The sequence below is a fragment of the Ahaetulla prasina genome, chromosome 1 (genome assembly GCF_028640845.1).
Source record: "Ahaetulla prasina isolate Xishuangbanna chromosome 1, ASM2864084v1, whole genome shotgun sequence".
NCBI classification, from domain to species: Eukaryota; Metazoa; Chordata; class Lepidosauria; order Squamata; family Colubridae; genus Ahaetulla; species Ahaetulla prasina.
This window is the reverse complement of record NC_080539.1, coordinates 39,993,331-40,011,772: the sequence shown is the minus strand read 5'-3', so window position 1 is coordinate 40,011,772 and position 18,442 is coordinate 39,993,331. Positions and strand designations below refer to the sequence as shown.

The window sequence follows — 18,442 nt, the reverse complement described above, 5'->3', positions numbered from 1 at the left end:
GCAGATTTGCAACCTGTTGGCGACACATGACCACCGACGCCTGGGCATTACGAACCGTAATGGTAGGTCTCACCCTAGAGTTCAGTTCCAAACACCCTCAAAGGTTCATCCAATGCTCCATCTCACGGGATCCCACCAAGAGGTCTCTGATGGAAGCTGAAATCCAGCACCTGCTGGCCATTCAGGCCATAGAACCTATGCTCCTTCGCCACCAGAGGTTTGGCTTTTATTTGATACTCTTTCTGGTACAAAAGAAATCAGGCGGCTGTAGAGCCATACTGGATCTAAAAAAGCTGAATGTACACATCAAGTACAAACGCTTCAAAATGCAATCCCTGCATACCATTCTGAGTTGCATATGGCAGGGAGATCTTTTGACATCAATTGATCTATGAGAGGCTTATCTGCACATACCCATCAGACTGTTCCACAGGAGGTTCCTCAGATTCTCCTACACGGGACTAGCATTTCCAGTATAAAGCTTTGCCCTTTGGACTTGCATCCACCCCCAGAGTATTCACAAAACTTCTAGACGTGGTGGCGGCTCACTTATGGATGAAACACATATGTCTGTTATGTTATCTGAATGATATTTTAGTTCTGTCTTCATCCCCTCAACAGGCTAGCATAGATCTCCAGACCACGGTACAAACCCTTCAAAATCATGGGTTTACAGTGAATTGGGAGAAGAGTCACTTGTATCCTTCCACCAACCTGGTCCATCTGGGAGCACGGATCAACACTCGGGCCAGTATTATCTTCCTTTCCCAAGAGCATTGCTCCAGCATCCGTTCCACCATAAGGCAAGTCAAAACCCTCAGAAGGAAGGTCCCCTTGGTGCTCCTTTCTCAATTGTTAGGCAAAATGATCTCCTGCTTACAGATTGTGCCTTGGGCAAGGTTACACTTCCGTCCTCTTCAATGGTTTCTATTACCAAGTCAACAGGCTGGCCTTAACAACTGCACCAAATGGGTCAAAGTTCCCTCCAGGGTACTCGGATCCTTGGAGTGGTGGACATTGGCTGCCCAGAGCAAACCTGACTGACCCTGACCGCAGTTGCCAGTCTTTTTGGATCTTCAGTCATGAGTGACCCAGGATCGGTGGTCTCCACATGACCTCAATGACATCAACTGGCTGGAACTGAGATCCACTCATCTGGTACTTCACAACTTCCAAGATCAACTGTCAGGGCAACACGTGCTATTACTGATGGACAATGTCACAGTCAAAGCGCACGTGAACTGCCAGGTGGGCACCCAATCCAGAGTGCTGATGAGCATGGCGGCTGCGATAGGTCTATGGGTGGAGAAACACTTGTCCTCTCTACGGGTAGAGCACATCTCTGGAACCTCCAAAATCCAAGCGGATTGGTTGAGCAACATCCAGGCAGATTGGTTGAGCAACATCCAAGCGAATTGGTTGAGCAGAAAGACCATCGATCAGGCAGAAAGGAAACTTCATTCAGACCTGTCCCACCATCTGACAACAAAATTCGGCACACCTCAAGTAAGACTTCTTGCCAGCCTAGTGAATCGGTTCTACACCAGATTCCGATCGCTGGTAGCCTAAGGGATGGATGCCCTCCATTTCCGTAGCCCCAGGGCCTGCTGCATGCATTTCCACCGATACCTCTGATACAAAGGATCATCAGGAAACTCAGAGGTTCTTCTCATAGCTCCTCACTGACCCAGATGGAACTGGTTTGTGGACTTATTGACCCTATCAATATCTCCTCCCTGGAGGATTCCTCCCAACAGGATCTCCCTCAGCCAGGGGGGGCCCATGCTTCACCCAGACCCCCAATGGCTTCAACTGGCCGTTTGGCACTTAAAAGGGAGATCCTGAACAGGGACCACTTTTCGAAGAAAGTGATCTCTACCATCCTTGCACCCTGACGTCTGTCGACTACTCGCATATACAATGCTACATGGATCTCTTTCTGCTGCTGGTGCACCAGACAAGCATTGGTTCCAACCTTGACATCACAGGTATTGGACTTTTTGCAGGAAGGCTTGGAAGCAGGTTAATACCCTCTTCAGACAGGTAGCTGCCTTAGCAACTGTTCTGTCCTGCAAGGGGGCTTCCACCTTCTCTCATCACCCAAGGGTCCTCAGTTTTCTAAAAGGTGCTTCCAATCTGCGACCTCCGCCTGTTCACAGATACCCTTCTTGGGATCTTTCCCTCATCTTACAGGGGCTCATGTTCCTCTGTTCGAACTGTTGGGTTCTGCCAGCCACAGGCTTCTGACCTTTAAGGTTGCCTTTCTCATCACCATCATTTCTGCTCACAGAATCTTGGAGCTGGCGGCTCTTTCAGTGTGGAAGGACTTGTGCATTGTACATCCTGATAGAGTCATCCTCCAGTTGGACCCAACATTTGTACCAAAAGTCAACTCCTGGTTCCACCTGGCCCAAGAGGTCATTTTACTGGATTTTTGTCCAAATCCCAAACATCCGAGGGTACATCGGTGGCATACCTTAGATGTGCGCAGGATTCTACATATATAAATTGCCAGGACAGCTCCGTTCCAAAAGACGGAGGTGTTGTTTGTTTCTTTTCAGCCCAGGAATCTGGGTGCAAAGGTTTCTCCATCCACCATAGGTCGCTGGCTTAAAGCCTGTATTTCTATGGCCTATGAACATCAGGCCTGGCCCATTCTGGCCCAAATTATGGCCCATTCTACTAGAAGTGCAGCCATAACAGCAGCCTGGGCCACTCAAGTCCCAATCCTTGAGATTTGTAGGTCAGCTACTTGGGCATCACCTTCTCCCTTCATTCGAAACTATAAACGTGACATGTTTGCATCTGCAGAGGCGGCCTTTGGGAGATGTGTATTGCAGCAGGTTCTTCCAGTCAAGGGGGACCCTGGAGGTGTCTGCTCCCCATCCTAGGGATACTTAGCTTGGACATATCCCATTGCTTTGGTCTTTCTAAGCAGCGCACAGGAGAATGAACGTTGTACTTACCTGAACGTTTGTTCTATGTGCGCTGCGTGAGAGTCCAACCTCTCCCTAATTTTAACAGGATCCAGGGTCTGGGAGGGTATGTTTTTTTCTATCTTGCAGGTTATGTCTTCTCCAGATTCAGAACATCGTTAACAAACTGGAGCTATACAGGAAGGAAGGAGAAGGTGTGTCTAAACAAATTACAACTCACGCAGCACACATAGAACGAACGTTCAGGTAAGTACGATGTTGATTTCCAACAAATTGCAGAGACATAACATCTGTTCAAGAGGTTTTTTCTCTAGAGGAATAGGAAAAAGTTAAGTACTGAGTTTCTTTGTTCTTCTTTATCTGCTAGTTAATGCTGTGTTGTCTCTGGCAACTATTCTGTAAAAGATCACTGATAGTATTTTTATGTGCACATCAGAATGGCCTGTAAACTGGAAGGTGGCCAGCATCTGACATCAGGTCTGTCAGAAGGTTATCTTTTATTGTATATTTTCCATTGGGGGAAAAAACCTATTTCTATAAATAAAAAAAAATCTTGTTTGTTTTAATGCTGCCTGTTTGCTATGGGGCCCTCTCTTAAATGTTGGAGTTAAGGAAGATATCAAATGAAGGGCCCTCTGGACATTAAATAATAGTAGCAATTACCACCATGAAGAAATACCATGATTGGACTAGGGTGTGTAAATCCAGAGGACTTCAGGTAGAATTTTGAGACATCTAGATTTTTATCCTGAGATCAATCTGCTGCTACATGTTCTACTCTCTCTCTCTCTCTCCCGTTCTCTCTCCCTCTCTCCTCCTCCACATTTCTTTCTCTCTCTCTCATACACATGCTTTTTAAGAGTCTTGTTGTTGAATATGTTGAAGGAATAGAATAGGATTTAGTAGGTGTATCTCTGCTACTATGTTGTGGATGTAAATGGAATAAAAATTGCTTTTGGTGATAAACTTAATAGTAAGCCTATATTACAGATTTATCCTCAGATAGGAATTTGTTATTTCATTGTAAGAAAATATATTTTCAGTTTAAATATGGTATTTTGGGGTGTGGGGTGTAACTTTGAGTCAATATTGACTGCCTGGAAAATTCCCTGAAGTTTTCTTGGCAATATTTCAGAAATGGCTTGCTATAGTCTTTTTCCTAGGGCGGACAGAAAGTTACTGGTTCAAACTCACCCAACTGACTTTCTAATTCAGAGTTCACAGTTTCTCAATTTCTGGCCTGGTGCCTTAACCACCAACATATGGCTGTCTTCAGTTTACTTATTATTATGCTGTCTGCATATCCTGCACTTAAGTTTTTATTTTTTGATTCTGGAACACAATAGAACTGGAGAAAATGGAGCATATTCATCTAAATGTAATTATAATATATATAACGATTTCTGCAAAAAAAACCTCTCCAACCACACACTTCTTTCTGGTGGGAGAAAATTATCTTTATGACATGATTTAGAACATTCTCTTTTAGAAAATTTGGAATCTCCCTCACACACAGATGCTCATATATATTGAAACATTTGTTGCTAATATTTTAGCCTGTATGGGAAAATGTAATTTTTTTTTTAAAAAAAAGATTGAACTTGCAGTCTATTAGCTAATCTTTGCTGCATTGGTTACCAGTTTGTTTCCAGGTCCAATTCAAGGTGCTGGTGTTTATACTTTAAAACCCTACTGGTACATGGCATGGCACCAGATTAATTGAAGGACTGCCTTTCCCTGATTTCATTTGCCTGTCCCATCAGATCCAACAGAATAGGCATGTTATAGGTTACATCATCTAGGGAGCTACCTTTTGTGGGTCCTAGGTAGCAGGCATTTCTGCTGTGGCAGAATCTTCCTTTCCCAGGTGTGGATGCCACTGCTAAACCTCTGAAGGTCCTTCAAGACTTGGTTGTAGCAAGGCTTGAAGGCCTGGGAACCTCAGGGATGGGTGAACCTAATGAGGAGGCTGCATTACTTGTCTATTATTCTTGTTTTAGCTGTTTTTATAGTTTTAAAATATTTTTAATATGTATTAACAATAATGGTTTTGGATACTTACAGTAGATGCCAGAGTCAATTGGATTGAAATGAGTGGCTGCAGAAATTGATCATTGCTTGACTGATAGATTGTTTTAATTTTTCTGTATGCTACCCAGTTTCTTGTGAGACACATATAATATTAGTGTTATAAAATAACATGTGGGTCTCCAAATGCCATTAAACTATAGATCCTAGGTTTGTTCATGCTGGTTTCTCTGCTGGGAGTTGTACTTCAGCTGTGGCTGGAGGACCATAACTTCCCTGTCTTTGTACTAAAATTAGGAAAGACAATAAATAATGATTTAGAAAGAAAGTAAAATAGTTCATGAGAGAAAAGAAGATTTCCAAAAAGAACGGACTTGGTGCCTAAGAATTTAAATATTCAGCAATCTTGCATAGGCCTTGAATAAATGCAGCATTGCTAACGTAAACTATTTATAATGTCCTTTGGCGTTTCTGCTGTTACAATTTTACCTTATGCAAATGTTGATTAGATTTGTTTTTTTCTTGTGTTTTGCAGGACATCAATCAGAAATTGCAGGAAGACAACCAGGAGCTGCGAGACCTTTGTTGCTTCTTGGATGATGACCGGCAGAAAGGCAAAAAAGTATCCCGCGAATGGCAGAGGCTTGGGAGGTATAGTGCTAGCATGATGCATAAAGAGGTTGCCTTATATTTGCAAAAGCTGAAGGAACTAGAAGTACGGCAGGAAGAAGTTGTGAAGGAAAACTTGGAGCTGAAGGAGCTTTGTGTCTTGTTGGATGAAGAAAAGGGTGGTGTTGCTGGCTGCCGAAATTCAATAGATAGTCAAGCCAGTCTTTGCCAATTAACTGCCACAAGTACATTCATAAGAGATGTTGGGGATGGGAGTAGTACCTCCAGTACTGGGAGCACTGATAGTCCTGATCACCATAAGCACCATTCAAGTTCAAGTCCTGAGCACCTCCAGAAAACAAGGAGTGAGGGAAGTCCTGAGCATCAGAAGCATCGGAGTGCTAGCCCTGACCACCTCCACAAACCTCGAAGTTCTGGAAGTCCTGACCACCAGAAGCATCTGAAAGGACCAAGTCCAGAGCATCATAAAACCCTAACCAAAGGTACTTCAGAGCAGCAGAAGCACAGTTGTAGCAGTCCGGAAACACTGCCAAAGCACATGTTGAGCGGGAGCCCAGAACACTTTCAAAAGCATAGGTCTGGGAGCAGTCCAGAACATCAAAAGCATAGCAGCAGCAGTGGAAGCCCTGAACTTCTTCAAAAGCATGCTCTGAGTGGAAGCTCAGAACACCTCCAAAAAGTGAGGGGCACAAGTCCTGAGCATCTCAAACAGCATTATGGGGGAAGTCCCGAGCACCTCAAACATTTGGGCAATGGCAGCAGAGAAGGCACCTTAAGGAGACAAGCTGCAGATGATCTGTCACCCCATCATAGGGGCCTCTACAATGGGATGAATGGTGGGTCTTCCTTAGTTATTTTTAGTTATTTATTTATTATGGTGTTAGGGGCAGTGATTGAGATTTTTTAAATGATGGGCATTAAGTATCATAAAAGGTGCATACCAAATGCACCTTTTGGTATATGGCATGTTTACAATGAAAGCCATTTTTTATTTTGTCCTGGTAAGCAGGAATTGTTTTTGCATTAGTTCCCTCTGAAAAATACAGATGAGATTGAAGGATGTGTTGTTGTAACAGACTGCATAGTAGTTGCATCTTATGGGCTTTGTGCAGAGGTGGGATTCACTTATCTTCCCTACTGGTTCACAAATGTGAGCGTGTGCGTATGCACACGACCTTCTGCGCATGCGCTGTAGTCTTGCATTACATCCGGACAGGTGGGCGGAGCCTACCGCAGTTGCCGCTACTGGTTTGCGCGATCCGGACAGAACTGGCTGAATCCTACCACTGGCTTTGTGTGAAATTGATTTACCTGCATGGCAAGGCATTGAAATGAAGTGGTGTGCAGAGTCTGAGAGCATGTAGACTCACCTTAAAAGGGAAAGATAAGAGTGAAATGAAGGAAAGTTCTCTCCCAAGGAGAAGACTTTGAAGAGAGTAGGGAGTGTTTGCATCTCTTAATTAGGTTCTATTTTGCTCTTGACAAATGGATAGCTAGCTATTGATCTTTCAGAGAGTAAACTGGCAGTAAAAAAAAGTATAGAAAACAGGTATAGTTTCTATGATCCTTAGTCTAATATCCATGTAGTGTTCCTGTCTTGAGATGGGTGTGCAGATTTCTTTGAGAAAAAAAATATAGGCAGTATTGTTTGACTGTTCTTTGGGGTATTTGTTTACTTGTAAGCTTAATTACTTTTTTTCTGGGAATGTTTACAAAGCAAAAATGGATTTTCTGGCATTTAGCTTTTTGAATGTATTTGTGATGGTGGAGTGAATAGCTTCCTCTAGAATGCAAATGTAGTTTGAACTAGCAGGATAGGAGGTATGCCGGCTACAGAGGCTCTATGGATCTCTTTTAGAATATACAGTAGTTGGACAGATGCAGGTCTCAATGATTATTTAGCACAATATGCTCCAGTTATTTGTTAATGTTTTGGCCCATAAGGATTCAAATGGCAAACAGGCCTTGCTGGGCTGGAGGATCTCATTAGTAACATTTTGATACTACCATTGCTGAGAAAATAAATAATTTTCTTTTTGAAAAGCAAAATAAAGGTATTTAAAGTTGAAGAGTTATATTTCTGATTGCAGGAGCTTCCCAGATAGAAAACTAGGCTGCTAGGGTTGCTAATTTTTTACTGGCTGAACTATTTTTTTGAAACCCCCCCCCCAACATACATGCATATACATACACACACACACACACACCGGTACACACACACACACACACACAAATACACACACGTGTATGTGTGTATGTACATGTATAAAAGGAGCATTCCAAAATTATAATTTTCAGTACAATCCATGTATGGGGAAAAAGCAGACTCTTTGATTTCTATACGGGATTCTTTTAGACGTCATTGCCCTACCCTGATAAAATCGGAAACATAACATCTATGGATTGTTTCGATTCATTCATTCATTTGTGTTTGAATCTACTATTTTTGTGTATTGCATCTTTCCTTCCACGGTCAGAAAGGGAAAAGGGAAAGAGAAAGAGGTGAATTGCTCAATAGATTGACTATGTAAGCTCCTGGAGATGATGGATGAATAGCTTGATAACTTGGTTTAGATAGAATTGGGCAGCTTCCTAAGAACTTTGGAAGAACTTCACTTAAAATTATGATATATGATAGCTTTTAATGTATGTAAATGTAATTGTATTAAATTTGCTACTGTTAATTTATAATTCAAAATTAAAAGGTTGCTTGTAATCTTGTTAGCTCCAGTATAGCTTTTTGATATAAATCTATCAAATGTATCTAATAAGAAATATTTTGTTGAAACTTACATCAATGTCATCTCAAACTTTATGACATTCCTCTCTGATTAACTTCACAATTTCAGTGCCTTAACCCTGGAGAAGGTAAAGTTTAAATGTTTGGGGGAGTATAGTTGAACTTAACTTTCTGAAAGGTGGCTGCAGGAGGTTATTCAGTGATGCTTTGATATTGACCATTTCTTTTAGCCTTTTTTCTTTTTTTGAAAAAAATAATAATGGTGGGGACAGGAAGAGAGCACCCCCTAGAGGCAAACTGCTCAATTTCCCACTCTTATATACCACTTAGAAATTGGTGCAAGTTCTGATGCTATTTTGCCACTATTAGAGATATAATCTGAGAGTGCTAGGAATGTTGGAAATTGGATACAAGAGTGTTGCCTGTGTACCATGGCTTATTTACCCTAACTAACTTCATAAACTGTATTTGTTTAGCTTCACTTGCTAAGTTTGTTTTGAACTTATCAGAAGCATTTAATGCCTTTCACCAATGCCTTTTAAGTATGTGAAGCTACTTGTGAGGGTTGAAGGCAGCGTGTTACAGTGGTTCTGCTCCTTTTCTGTCCCATCAAATCTTATTTTAAAATTAACTTCTGTTTTTTAGGAAATTAATGTTCCTTCCCTATTCCTCTCCCTCCTCCTCAATGTTTCTCCCATATGCACATTTGATATGGATTGACTAGTTCAAGGGTGTCAAACTCAATTTCATTGAGAGCTGCATTAGCATTATGGTTGCCCTCAAAGGGCCAGGTGGGCATGTCTAGCTGGGAATGGGTGGGTGGGTGTGGCCAGCTTGATGTTGCTCGGCACCTGTGGGGGACACAGAAGGCTGGAAGGGGGATCTGGAGGTCTCCACTGGATGAGTATTGTGGTTCATTGACTGCCAGTTGAGATGGCAGTCGAGTCAGAGGAGATGGAGAGGGTGCCTGGGTTATTATCGGGGCTGGTGGAAGGCTCTGAGGAACAGGAGGTCTCAGAGCCAGAGCAGAGCAGAGCCTATCTATTCATGCTCAGGTAGAGAGACAGCTGTTTTCAGGGCCTGAGCTGAGCTGGGGGAGGAACAGCTGTGGCCTGTCCCAGATGCACATATGCGCAGAGAAGTGAGGAGAGGAAAGCAATGTAGGATTGAGGGCTAGCTATCCAGAAAAAGAAGGAGATGTTAACAAGCCCTCCCTGGCTAGGATATAAGGAGGAGAGGTGTGGGAGGCATAGTTGTTGGAGACATCCATTCATGCTCCAGAAGAGATCCCTCTTGCCAGGATTTCTCTGGTTGATCAGGACTTTTGTATTGGGATTTAAGTGCTAATTGTGGCTTCCTGTGGGAGAACTCAGAGACTGCTACGGCTTGTGAATCACCTAAGGATGTGTGACCTGGAGCTTTGTCAGTGAATGCTGTATATTCCTGCCTTTCTAAATAAAAAGGCGTTTCTCCTCATGAGTAGGCTGTTGAGTGGGGCTCATGAAGCCTGGGTCAGAACAGTGAGACTGGGGTGAGTGCCAAAGCCTCATCCACCAGAGGAACCTCGCTGTCCCTCTCAGGCCATTTGGAGAACCCCTGGACAGGAGCACGGGCTGCCCAGAGCCCAGGGTAATAGAGGGCAAGTGCCCAGTCTGGCCCCCAAGCTCCCGGGGCACTGGGATCTTGCAATCCAGCTCAGCCCACCTCCGCTTCCCTGAGGAGGTGCCCAGCCATGCTTACTTCCTGCACACGGCTGCTGTTACCGCTGTTGCCATTGCGGGGTGAAGCTGGGTGAGGCAAGGCGGGACGAGGTGACAATCTGTGAGGATTCTGATCATTAGCCAACAGTAGCCAATTTTATATTCCCCCGAACAGCCTATATCCATAACCCTTTTAATTTACAAAATTAAGCCCACGCAGTCACCACCACCTGGTACATGTCCAGGGGGAGCACCTGCACCAGTCTGGACTGAGGCAACAGGGGCCGGTCCCTTGCCGTTTCCAGAGCAGCCCCATGGGCCATATCTAACCACCTCATGAGCTGAATCTGGCCTGCGGGCCTTGAATTTGACATGTCTGAACTATTTGATAGTTCTCTGGGTTCTGTTCCCCACTTTCTGTTTTTGTTTTTATTTCTGATAGAAGCAAGCATTAAGTCATCTGGTGCTTCATTCATCTCAGAGATTTCTCAGAGGCAGGAGATAGAAGTGCTTCACTTTCTCCCAGCGTTCCCACTACTGCTATGCTGTTTATTGACTGTTTTTCCCTTGTTGCTTAGGATCAAAGCTGCTGCTTATGTGCCTTCCTCCATCTTCTGAAGGAGAAGGAGGTCAGAGATTCCCTGGATAGACCACATACATAGGTCCTAAAAGAATTTTAGAGTAATTAAAATTCCCGTTTACTATTTATTATGTCTTTGATAGATGTGCAGGGTTTTTTTTTTTTTTTGGGGGGGGGGACTGTATCTTCTCCTTGGCTGTGGGTAGTTAGCAGTTAGTGTTATCAAAACTATTGCTTTTTTCTGCCTTCCATTTAACTTTGCCTTGGAGCTCTGTATTATGCCAGGTACCTTTTAACAGTTTAATTTGCTATGTCTTCCCAGCATTATGGTTTCTTTCTAAGTTGTGGCACTTGTTATACCTTCAGTTTTTTTCTTGAAAGTTCCATCTCTTCTTTTTTCTTTATGGGAAAATTTTAAAAGCTAATTCATAGATGCACATTCGCAGTTTGGTATCATTTCACTTAGTTTTTCAACATTGCATGGCTGGCAACTGAATGTGTGAACCATATCTGCTAAAACATCTTGGATTTGAATGATTATTCAATGTTGCACTCAGAGAAAGATTCATATTGCTGAAAAGAATGATTGTGGACAGTATATTCCCCTCCATCTGTCTGCTTCTCAGGTATATCTGATGGAAATATAGGTTGCCTCTGGAAACTGTTTCTTGTAAGATTGCTTTGAGAATAGTGAATGTTAAAAATGTGTGTATTCTATGTGACTGAATCCTGTTCCTTTCTTTATTTGTGGCAAGGATAGAATGGAATAGAAAATATCTCCATAGAATCCAAGTTTGGAACTCATCAAAAAGGATGCCACCACAGCAGGTATAGGAATCCTGCAATATGCTATAGAATACTGGAGTATTTTATATATTAATATTGCTTCTTGCATAAACTAATGCGTTTAAATGATGCTTGGGCATTCTTTTTCAGTTCCTGTGAGGGGAAACTACAGAATACTAGCTTTATGGCATACATCACATTTAGAAATGTATGGGCAGAAATTATTGGGAATGTGGGCTCCAAATTGACAGCTCTTTTTCTCTAATTTGGGCTGTGTTTTCCCATCATTGGATATAGATGGGAAAGAGAAAAAAAAATTGAATCCTGGGATGGGGTTGCCTTCTTTGAATCCATTATGGCATATTGTGGAAAAATGGATTGGAACTTGTAAGTACTTGTCTTTTTAAACTCCTGTCTCATTTTGGATATCATCTATGAAACTCTTCAAATCCACTGCAAATCATTATATGCCCCTCTAGGATCATGTAAAATGCTGTTTGGAAATACTTGACATTGCATTGATAGCTCCAACTTTGGTAAAAGTTGTGCTATCTCACAACAATCAAATACGATGGGATTTTTTAAATTTACGATGGATAAAAAAAAATCAATAATCTCAATACTCTCTTAAAGAAGCCTTCTATAATTTTATTCCAAATCCCTTTTGCTTGTCTGGGAGTGCCCTTCCTTTTCTATTTTGCATCTGAGGAAAATATAAAAAGGCTGCTGCTTTGCTTCTCATTCCCTGTTGAGGTTATTAATGAGCAAAAGTGAAAGTGCTGACTAACACTCTCTGGCAACAATCTGGAGGTGTGATACATCAGGAAAAGAAGAGATCCTTTAGAGAAACAGCAGTTGTTTAAAGAGGCAGGGGTGTCAAGAAAAGAGGTTATTTGTGAGAATATGGAATCACCGCTGTTCAAAATGTGTGTTGCGGGAGAAGGGGAGCTGGAGGGGGGGATCCAGGTGCGAAATACTGTTCTAGTGTATATCCCCTTATAATAATAAAAAGATACCTTGGTAAACTTTCAGGTAGACATTTATTACAGTTAGGATGTGTCTTCTCCTTTTCTTTCCCTGCCGCAAAAGTCACTTAATCAAATTCAAATAGAGAGCAAGCAACAGTAATGATACTGGTGTTGTTTTTTCCTATTAGTTAATTGTATCTATGATGCTTAAAATTTCCTGAGCATAGTTATTTGCTACTTGGTGACAGTGTCGGGTGTTTGCAGGAAAATATCGCCTAAGTAGACAAAAAGCACTTCTCTGAATCATTGATTCTCCAAAGCTCTCTTGCTTTACCTATGTTTAAGTCTAAAGTTGGAGTCCCACTGAAAGAAAATGGCTGGTAAATGAAAGGTTTGCAGTGAATAACAAACACATGGAAAAAAAACCAGGGAAAATATGAAAATCTGCTCCAGATTTTTGCCTCAAGATTTTTTGTTCATAATAGTATTAACTGCAAGCAATGGATGTCATCAGGTCATATTACTGACCAAAGGCAATCGTTCTCAATATTCAGAATTACAAATCTCCTTCACCCCAGAACTATGTGAATCAAGAGAAAGCCAACAGAAATTTACTACCTTTGCTGGTTTATGTGGTCAGTGATGGGCCGATTTCAGTCTTATCACAATGGGTATTACTTAATACCAGGCTTTTTTTTAAAAAAATTTTTTTACATTTATATCCCGCCCTTCTCCGAAGACTCAGGGCGGCTTACAGTGTGTAAGGCAATAGTCTCATTCTATTTGTATATTTACAAAGTCAACTTATTGCCCCCCCCCAACAATCTGGGTCCTCATTTTACCTACCTTATAAAGGATGGAAGGCTGAGTCAACCTTGGGCCTGGTGGGATTTGAGCCTGCAGTAATTGCAGGCTGCTGTGTTTTAATAACAGGCTATCTTACAGCCTGAGCCACCACGGCCCTTTTAAAATCTGGTGTTAGCTAATAACAGGAGTATAAAATTAAAATTTAGGAACAGGATGATTAAAGGTGTACTCTGAGTCACTGATCTCTTTTAAGAACTGGGGCTAGGCTTGTAGTTCTTCCATACCCATTGAAATCATGGTTTTCCTTCTTTCAGCTGTCTTTTCATTGGTACTATTTCAGAATAGTAACCTTTGCCAAACTAGACCCAAATGTATATATTTATAACTTCCTTCTTTCCTTCTTTCTTTCCTTCCTTCCTTCCTTCCTTCCTGCCTGCCTGCCTGCCTGCCTGCCTGCCTGCCTTTCTTCCTTCCTTCAGTTCATTCAACTCGAGACTAACTTTGGGTGGCTCACAGTCATGACAAAACATCATAAAAAAAAGGAATGAAAAATAATCAATATATTTAATGCCAGAATGTATTTCACTGTCAGGAAAAGTACTTCATGGTCTAGTTGTGGTGATTTACCACATGGGCAGCTGCTCTCTGAAGTGTATCCACTCAACTCAAGTCCTGGCAGCTGCTGCTGTTTAGAGACTTCTACAAAGTCCAACTTTCTAAGAACCATAGTGATTTTCTTCTTTTAAAAAACATGAAAAATATTTTTCTAGCAAGATGGATGCTGAGAACATGGGATAAAATATTGTGGCTAGGTACTGGTATATGTTCTGTATCAGTGATGGTTAACCTTTTTTCCCTCGGGTGCCAAAAGCATGCATGTGCACGCCATCGTGTGCGCGCACGTGCCCACACCCATAATGCAATGCCACTCCCAAATGCCCCACCCTCCTGCATATGCGTACATATGCAGGAGGGTGGGGCATGTGCGCACATGCAACCCCTCCATGTGCGCATGACCCCCCTCCACCTGCGCATGCGCATGCAACCCCCCCCTTTGGCCTCACATCCCAAAACAGCGCTGGGGGAAAGCCTTTGCCTCTCAAAATGGCTGGGGTGGGGAAAGCCTCCAAAAGGGCTGGAGGGGGAAGCCTCCAAAATGGCTGGGAGGTGGGGGGAAGCCTCCAAAATGGCTGGGGGGGGAAGCCTCCAAAACAGCTGTGGGGGGAAGCCTTTGCCTCCCAAAATGGCTGGGGGGGCAAAGCATCCAAAACGGCACTGGGAGTGGGGTGGAAAGCCTCACCTCACAAAACGGCACTGGGAGGGGCATCTCCGGAGATATGGGAAGGCACAGGTAGCAGAAAGTGAGGAGAAAGGTAGATCCCCCCCACGTCTCCATTTTGCAGGGCAAACCCGAAAATCAGCTGGCTGGTGGGAACCGTGTGTGCATGCGCAGAGAAGCTGAGCTGGGCAATGGCTTGTGTGCCCGCAGAGAGGGCTTCACATGCCACTGGTTCACCATCACGGTTCTATATTATTTCCAATTCTACAGGAAATAGCTTTTCTTACTTATTCTCTTAAGCCACATTTTCAACATATGACCGTAATAAAAGACAAAAACTGTTTTTGTTTTTGTGAATATGGAGTGAGAATTAGCCATCTGCAAGGAGAGAAAGCAAGCCTTGCTTTCTGCTTGTTCTTAGTACCGCTCTCAGCATATTGTTTTCATTTTTTTCTTTTGTTTACTTTTGGTTAAGTGCCACATTAATTTTAATAATTCTACTTGAAAGATTGCTTTGGAGGGGAGCACCTGAAACCAGCTCTTTGGGTAGTTCTTAGATTGTACATGCACCTTCAAAAGAGCCTCCAGATCACCATGCTCAGTGTAATTTCTTTCCATCCATATACTGTATGATGTCTTGGCTGGCAAGCTGTTTTGGGCTGATGGTTAAAGTGATAAATTGTCTCTTCCCTTTCCTTCTCTTTCTCAAAAGGCCAGTGGTGATAATGAAGAAAGGACCTCTGAAGTTCTATCTCCTTGGGGCCATCTTTAGAAGCATAGAAAATGGTGGTCCCATTAATGTCCTAGAATTGGACAGCTCGACTTTCTAAACCACTAATCATTGCCACATCTTCAGAAAATGGGGCTATCAGTTTGATGCATATTGATTCAGAAGCCATTTATTTATTCAATCTGGAAAGGTTGGCATGCCTTGGGTCCCTTCAGTCAAACAATGTCATCTATCAGGGCCCAGGAAATGTAACTTCTGTGTTGTGGTACCTGCTCTCTGGAATGAGGTTGCCTCTGAGATCTTGATGCTTTTCTGGAGGGCTTTAAAGAATTGGCTGTTCTCCCAGGTCCAGGATAGGGTGACAGGAGTTCCTTACTGGGTGTAATTGTATTTGTGCTGTTGATAAGATTCATCATCTTTTTTCCCCTTGTAAGCTTGTTATGTTTGTTCTATTCTTTCTTTTTTGTATTTTTACTTATTATGTTGTGAGTTGCCCAGAATTGCCCAAGATATCTGAATCAAATCAAATAAATAAGTCAGATGCTTTTTCCTTCTAAATAAGTGTGCTTATGATTATCACTTTACATATACTGTAAGCTTACAAAAATTAAACAGGCCAGTTGTCAACACATTATTATTTTTAGTACATTGATATGACATTAAAAAACTACCTGTTTTTCTACTGGCAAAGAAATTTGCTTTGCTTTCAGAAGAAGGAATCACATTTTTAAAGCTCTTTTGAATTAGGCCTAGATTTTAATGATTTGGGGAAGATGGGCAGGTTTCCTAATCAGTTCTATCTCATTGGTATATTATCTTTTAAATTGCTATTACTGCATTGATGCATGTGTCTTTTCTTTTATGTACACTGAGAGCATATGCACCAAGACAAATTCCTTGTGTGTCCAATCACACTTGGCCAATAAAAAATTCTATTCTATTCTATTCTACTTAGGATTATCAATATGTAGCAAATTGAATGTATAAATAAAGGACATTGTTCAAAATCACAAAAGCAGATTTTATATTCCCAACAGTTAAAACCCACAATTTTTAGATCAAAAGCCAAAGTTCACGTACACTGCATGTTCGTTATACCTTTTTAGTACAAAAAAACATAAAATATAAACATTTTGATGCCGCAGTGAGAGGTCTACAAAATTGGTTTTCATATGTTTTGTTGTTGCTGGTTGCTGTCCCTGCATTCAATAATGAAGCATTTTTTTTTAAAGGTACAGCTCATTTTTCCCTTTCACCTCTCCGGCCTGAGCCAATTTTTAAAATATTTCTGTTTATAATTATTATGATTCAGAATGGTATGTACCCATGGTTGCGCTGTTTGCAACTCCTTTTACAAAACTAATATTTTCTTGAGATTGTGATTGTGCAATAGCCATCGCTAGAGATTGTAGAGTGATAAAAAGGACAAGATTACTGGGGGTTTTTTTGTAAAAAGTTTTTTCTTTTTTCTTTTCTTATACACATATAGTAAATGTACATTTTCTTATTCATAAACAATCATACATATTCTCTCTAAAGAAAGCACAATAATAATACATTTTAATTGCATTTGGAGTTGCTCTTCTACCCTTTCTTTCCCTCCGTTTTACAACAAACCTTCTTCTTGCTTTTCCCTCCCTCCTTCTTCTCCTTTCCTACCTTCTTCCTCCTCCTCACCGTCCTCATACCTACTTCCCTTTCCTCTCCCCCTCTCCTCTTCTCTTTCCCTCCTTTCTCGAAGATTACTGGTTTAAACAGCACACTAAAACCAAGGTTTTTCAGATTATTTCCTTGAAAAGTATTGGATTTAAATCAACCTGATTAGGGGAGTTTGTCCAAAACATCTGGAGAACACTAGATTAAGGAACGTTACTATATGTGAATCAACCCTTTTAATTTCTTTTCCTTTAAGTGAAGGAAAGCATTAAGTGGGAAAGAGTAAGCTGGATGTGAATATAAACTTTGACTTATATATGAAGGTCTTTATTTGTTCTTGTCTGGTAATGTCCTTCAATTCTTTCCACGTACCTTCTCTGTAGAACTTTCCTGAACAACTGGACTATTGTGTACAGCAGACTTTGTAGCCAAAAAATGTATCTGCATTGGGGTCCTGCTGCTGCAGCCATCTGTTTTCCTGGCAAGTCCAGATTTGCAATTTATTTATTTAAAACATTTACATGACTGCTCAACTTAGCCAAAATGACTCTGGGCACCTTACAAAAAAGAAAACACAACAAAACTAACAACAAAAGAACCCGGAGAAGGGCGGGATATAAATGCAAATAAAAAAAAAAACCCAGACAGTACATACCAAGAAACAACAATAAATAATAAAACTGTGATTCAAACACCAGTAACACCATTGATCAAGTTAAGCACTTCATGACCCAAAGGCCAAGGGAAAGAGACAGGTCTTGATACTTTTCTAAAGACTGGCAGGATCAAGGCCAACTCTATGTCTGTTGTTGTTCCATAGAATAGAGGTTGACACTGAGAAGGCATTTCTGGTTACAGAAGATGGCATCACTTCAGTGGAGGGACCTCTGGAGTGTATCCTCCTATTCAAGTATGTGATTAATGATACTGAACTTTACCTGTGGGGCTTTGTTGATGCTACACTTAGAAAATGTGCAACAAATAGGAAGCAAAGTACCTTAAGGGAACTACTTCTTGACCTTCCTTTAAGATTGGTCCAGAAAAGATGACCGGTGGACCATGTATAACTCCTGAAAACTGCTGGTTGGATCCAAAATGGTTTCCCCCACATTGGGAGCCCATACAACCTGCTTATTGGCTGATTAGATGGTTGAAAAGGGATGCTCTTTTGCCAGTAAAGGGGAAGTCATTTCATTGAAAGGGGGTAAAAGTATTTCATTTTCACTGCCAAGAGTACAAAAAATGTATCAGTTTTTCTTTGGGAGGAAAGATATGACATGAAGTTGATTTGTTCCTCCTAGTAAAGGGGATAAAGCTGCTGCATTTCTACTGCAAATGATAGCAAACATGAATGAATATTTATGGTAATGTAGGGGAGAGTGTATGCGTCTGTTATATATTGTGCATGAATAGAGGTTTGGGGAGAAATATGCTGGTGTGCTTGCACATCTATATATACTTATTTACAGATCCAAGATCTAACACACCCCTTGGATTCCAAGCATTATGGAGCAATGCTTTAAGGGCAGACTGAGACTGAGAATATGAATATTTTTGTGAGAGAAGGCTGACATAAAATGGCTTGATCTACACTGAACTCTA

The 18,442-nt window shown here is 41.6% G+C and overlaps 1 protein-coding gene across 9 annotated transcripts in view; it reads left to right on the top strand.

The window, feature by feature from the left end:
• Positions 1 to 18,442, top strand: part of CCDC85A (coiled-coil domain containing 85A) — a 184,987-nt gene that overhangs the window by 16,248 nt on the left and 150,297 nt on the right. For 7 of the 9 annotated variants that reach the window (XR_009152905.1, XM_058164902.1, XM_058164899.1 and 4 more), the window contains exon 2: positions 5,500 to 6,430. Coding sequence is in view for 8 of the 9 variants with exons in the window: in XM_058164902.1 (XP_058020885.1) it covers positions 5,500 to 6,430 (931 nt within the window). In the remaining variant the exon portion in view is untranslated. Of the gene's footprint in view, positions 1 to 5,499; positions 6,431 to 15,166; positions 16,259 to 18,442 lie in introns of those variants that run through there. The other 2 variants (XM_058164896.1, XM_058164901.1) reach the window with 2 other exon arrangements.